Genomic DNA, 5,233 nt, shown 5'->3' on the forward strand with positions numbered 1-5,233 from the left:
TGCACAGTCAGCTTGTGGAACTCCTTACCTGAGGAGGTTGTGAAGGCTGGGACTATAACAGGGTTTAAAAGGGAACTGGATAAATTCATGTTGGTTAAGTCCATAAATGGCTATTAGCCAAGATGGGTAAGGAATGGTGCCCCTAGCCTCTGTTTGTCAGAGAGTGGTGCTGGATGGCAGGAGAGAGATCACTTGATCATTGCCTGTTAGGTTCACTCCCTCTGGAGCACCTGGCATTGGTCACTGTCGGTAGACAGATACTGGGCTAGATGGACCTTTGGTCTGACCCAGTCTGGCCATTCTTATGTTCTTATGTATGTTCTTATTGGGTTGGTCCTGCTTTGAGCACGGGGGTTGAACTAGATGACCTGAGGTCTCTTCCAACCCTGATATTTCATGATTCTATTAACTAGTATTGTAGCTGGAAACTCTGACTCAGCCATCATTTGGTGTGCAGCGCTCACCTAGCACAGCTCCTGTGGGCCCATATCCTGCAGAGGTCAATGGGCTGCTGCCCCTCTGCATCCTTGGCATGGACATCAGCTCCAGCCTTGACCAGTTCAATGATGCAGTTGAGGCGTCCTTCACTGGCTGCCTTGTGAAGTGGTGACGTTCCGCCCTGGTTCTGACTGAAAAACAGACGGTCATTCCAAATTCTAGTCCCAATTTCCGAGGGACTGCCCCTGAGTTCTTCAGAGAGTATCTCCTTTCATGTGGCTTTACAGAACAAACCAGTTACGGTAGTCGAAGATGAAAGACAACTACAGGTCCCCTCCAGTCCATCCCCCGCCACTACAGGATTGTGTTCTGCTGGTTTCTGGAGCTTTGTTTGGCCTAGATTTCAAGGTCCCCAGTAGTGGGCTTTATTTCAAGCCCTTTATGTTTTTTAACAGAGTTTGGATAGGGAGAATTTTGGCCAGGCCTGCAGGTGAATCTCTTCTAATTATAACCAAACTCTTTTCAAGTTGGTGGCTCCAAGTCTTAGCTGAGACCAGGTGGATGGCTGGTTCAGGACTTTGGTAATGAGGCAGAGCGCCTTTCACACAGAGGCTCTGGTTTTAATGCGGGTCACATTGCTAGTGACTGGAAATCACTTTTTGGGTGACTTGCATGGGATGGGAAGTGACTGAATGTTCCTAGCTGATAGAAATCCCCATCCAGATAGGCCTTCTCAGTGGCAGATGCAGCAGGGAGAGCAAAGGAAGAATGGATTATGGAGACTCAACTTTTCGCTCCTCTCTTCAGGTCAGGATTGAGGTACCTTATGATGGAGTGCTGGAAATTTACACTACAACTTCCTGCGCTGTACCTATTCTGAGCATCTTTAAAGGGCATTAAAGCCACAGAAATTAAAAGGGAAAACCCCATTCAGATGAGGTAAAAAGTTACGGAGTCTCAAGCCATCACTCACATATTGATGTCTGCCCCCTTTCCAATGAGGTACTGCAAACACTCCAGTGCCCTGGGGCCACTCTCCTTGTTCATCACCAGGTGAATGGGTGTCCATCCTGTCAGACTGGCCAAGTTCACATCAACCTCAAACTTTTCGACTACCAGTTTCAGGCACTCCAGCCGGCCGTGTAGAGCTGCTAGATGGATGGCTGAGAAGCCCTAGCAGGGAGGAGGAGGCAAAGGACAATTCTAAATGTTTCTTGTCAGACTTGTACTCTAACTAATCCACTCTAACGGGGATGCTTTTCATGCCAGAGAAGTGGGGGCTAGTGTTCTGAGCACAAAAGCTCCTCCTGGATTCTAATTTTGGCTCTGACAGTAACTCCTTCTGTGACGCTGGGAGAGTCACACTGTCTTTCTGTGCCTCAGTTTCTCCCTCTGTAAAATGGGGCTAATAATATTTTCCTACCTTCTTGGTGTGGTGGTGTATGTTTTTTATTTATTTATTTTGAGGACCAGTGGTTGGAAGTAATTGAGAATGGAGGGTTACAACAGAAAGGGTATCTGAAATGTAACAAGTGTCTGTACCTCAATGTTTTATTGACATACTAGATGTGTGTGTGTGTGTGTGTCTTTATACTTTTCAGTGGCCACTGTCAACACCGACACACACATCGTTATCACCTGCACCGACTGCTTCTAATTGTGAAGATGTAGAAGGTTATTATAATTACTCAGGACAACCACTAGAGGGCGTGATGCTCACATGTACTGGGCCCATGTGTTACACAATGACATGTATAGAGGCATTATTTCATTACAGGTGTGACACTACATACAGGGTATTAACCCTGGAAAACAGTAGTTTACAAAAATAGTCCTAAAAATACCCAAATTTCCTCTTGTTTTTGAAGCACCCAGAAATGTTGCCAAGATTGGGGGGCAGGTGCATGGAGAAAACACACATTAAGAAGAGATGTCAGTTTACTAAAGGATTAAAGGTAGATACTCAACATGAAACTCTATATTATTTAAGATGCCTGTCTTTTCAGGTGTTACTTTAAATACCTTAGCTTACTGAACCGGAAAGAGTTACATAATACAAATCCAGGTTTACTTTTCATCTTTCTGCGCCCGTGAAAGTAGATATATCAGTTCTACTTGTGTCCAGTCAATTTCACTTCACTGCCTATTCGTTTTCTTGCAGGACTCACTGCAGGGAAATGTTTAAATACCCCCTCACTATATTTTTTGTTTCCTGAAACATTTCTATTCTCCATAGGGTTTTTAAACCCACCCACTCCTGCTCATTTGTGTCACCACAAGCTAATGTCCCAATTTTGCAACCAGGCCTGTGTCGGGGAGAACAGTGCACTCACGCGGAACCCCACTTGGGCTTCATACAGGTGCAGAGATCCGTCTGTGTGGATCCAGTTGCAGGGTCGGGGACCGAAGGGTCTGGTCCTGAGTGGAGCTGAGCTCTGCAACTCCCATTTATTTCAATGGGGATTACAGGTGCCTAGCATTTCTCAGGATCAGACCCTACCCTATCTTTTAAAAAGTTTTACATTCAGCCAGTTAGGCCAAGAGAGGGTTATTGATTCTTGAGTATTATCATTAAGGGCGTGATCCTGATCTTCCGCAGTCAGTTGGAATCTTTCCAATGTCTTCAGCGGAAATGGGCTACATCTGTCCTCTCGCAATAGGGCCTAATCCTGTATGGTGCTGAACACCTTTTGCTCCAGTCAAGGGAAGTTGAGGACACTCGGCATCTCACAGGAAGCACTTGGCAGGATCAGGCTCTTTCATGAAGCAGTCATATTGTTTTGTCTGGTTTCTGCTGACAAGCAAAGATCCCAAGAGCGAAGCTGAATTGTTTTATTTGTCACCAGATGCTCAGGACAAACACAGCCTTGGGCTGAGTGCAGTTGATTCCCACGATAATGTCACCATTGCATCGGTGCGGTGAAATCCCTTATTTTCACAGTGGGAACATTTGGTGGCAAAGGAGGAAGCACTTAATAGGACTATGCTCTCAGCTAAATGACTCTGCATTTATTCTGCACGAGAGCGGATCAGAAAAGCTGCTAAGTCCCAGCTGCCGTTCAGCAGTGCTGTCGGTGGGGCTCATTCGTAAGCAAGCCTTTGATCTGGAGATCAAGCTCCAAGCGTTTGGCTTCGAAGAGTCACACTCAGAGAACATGTCTCTCAATGAAATTACATCACGCACTAGGGGCCTGATCCAAAGCCCACTGAAGTCAATGCAAAGCTTTCCAGTGACTTCAATGGGCTTTCGATCAGGCCCCGGCTAGACCCATTGCTAGATGTGCAGCGTCTGAACTGCACACTGCAATCAAGCCATGCATGAAACAAACCAGAGAATCTTTCTGGCTAATTCATTGTGACTGCCATGAAGACTAGAACTCCGTAGTTACCTTCTCCTTCGCAGGCAGGAGCACGGCGGGAAGAATGCTTCCCATGGCAAGGAGGTTCCATTGTCCCTTGGGCAAAAAGACCACAGCACTTACATATGGAAAACCCCAGCTAGTAACTCCTGTTGTCCATCTTGAGGGGCAGTATTGTGCCACTGGTTTTCAAGCACAAATCCCACTGAAATCCATGTTAACCTCACTGCAGCCTGGACAGCACTGGATGGTTCCTTACGGTTTATTTGCTAGTATTTCTCACCTAATCTAGTGTCTAGAGCAGAGGTAGTTAACAGGTGGACTACGGCCAAATCCGGACCACCAGACGCTTTTGAATGAACCCCAAAATCTTTTATTTACTTATTATTATCATTATTGTTAGTTTTAAAATATTATCTGCTCTGGAGTCTGGACCTTGACTACACCTTTTGACCAAGAAATTTGAGCCTTGACAAAAATGTAATTGACGGTCCCTGGTTTGTGTCTCAAGTGCTGGGGCTTCTCTTGGGAGATTTAATTCAATGGCTACAGGTTTGACTGTCAGGAAGTCCTCCCGGATGCGTGAATTTAGGCCGACTTTCTCAGTGCTGTTCCATTTCTCCCATTTATAGCCCCTGCGTTACCCAAACAATTCCTCTGCCTCTTTGGCAATTACACCCTTCAAAGATAGATGCACAGTTATGTTCCCCTCTGAGTTGTCTCTTAGCTATACAGAGTCAGTTATTTACATTTCCTCAATCCATCTAGCCTCTTAATCATTTAAGTTGCTTTTTCTCTTAATTCCCTCCAATTTACATAACATTTTTTCTGGCAATAAAGATCCTGGAGCTGAATGCAGCATTCTATGAGCTGGCCACCTCACTTCAACTGGATGGAAGAGTCGATTACTTCCCTACTCTGTGACATGCTGAGTGTGTCAACATAGAAAAAAATTCATCTGCACATATAGGGAATTTCTGAGCAGGTATGGCAGGGTGCAGCTTTGCAGGGCTCTGGGGGAATACAATTTTCAAACGTGGGTGTCTACCATTGGAAACAAAAGGACAGATTTTTAAAAGTATTTAGGTGCCTGTCAGAGGTGCATGGTAGGATTTTCAAAAGCACCGAGACACTTAAGTCTCACTAAAAGAACAGGAGTACTTGTGGCACCTTAGAGACTAACAAATTTATTTGAACATATATATTTGTTAGTCTCTAAAGTGCCACAAGTCCTCCTGTTCTTTTTGCAGATACAGACTAACTCTGAAACTAAGGCCAGGTCTACACTGCGACTTTAAATCGGTTTAATGGCTGATATACCGATTTAACGCTGTATCCGTTCACACGACGTCGTCCTTAATATCGAGTTAACCGCCTCCTTAAATCGATTTCGGAACTCCTCCCAAACGAGAGGAGTAGCGCTAAAATCGATAGTG

The 5,233-nt window shown here is 45.2% G+C and overlaps 1 protein-coding gene across 1 annotated transcript in view; it reads right to left on the reverse strand.

Annotated features, from left to right (window-relative positions):
- ANKRD53 (ankyrin repeat domain 53) overlaps window positions 1-5,233 on the reverse strand; it is a 27,526-nt gene that overhangs the window by 12,566 nt on the left and 9,727 nt on the right. The window contains exons 2-3 of the mRNA XM_075066759.1: window positions 1,412-1,611; window positions 465-629 (exon numbers count right to left, since the gene is read on the reverse strand). Of these exons, the coding sequence (XP_074922860.1) occupies window positions 465-629; window positions 1,412-1,611 (365 nt within the window). The remainder of the gene's footprint in view (window positions 1-464; window positions 630-1,411; window positions 1,612-5,233) is intronic.

The sequence above is a fragment of the Chelonoidis abingdonii genome, chromosome 5, assembly GCF_003597395.2.
Source record: "Chelonoidis abingdonii isolate Lonesome George chromosome 5, CheloAbing_2.0, whole genome shotgun sequence".
NCBI classification, from domain to species: domain Eukaryota; kingdom Metazoa; phylum Chordata; order Testudines; family Testudinidae; genus Chelonoidis; species Chelonoidis abingdonii.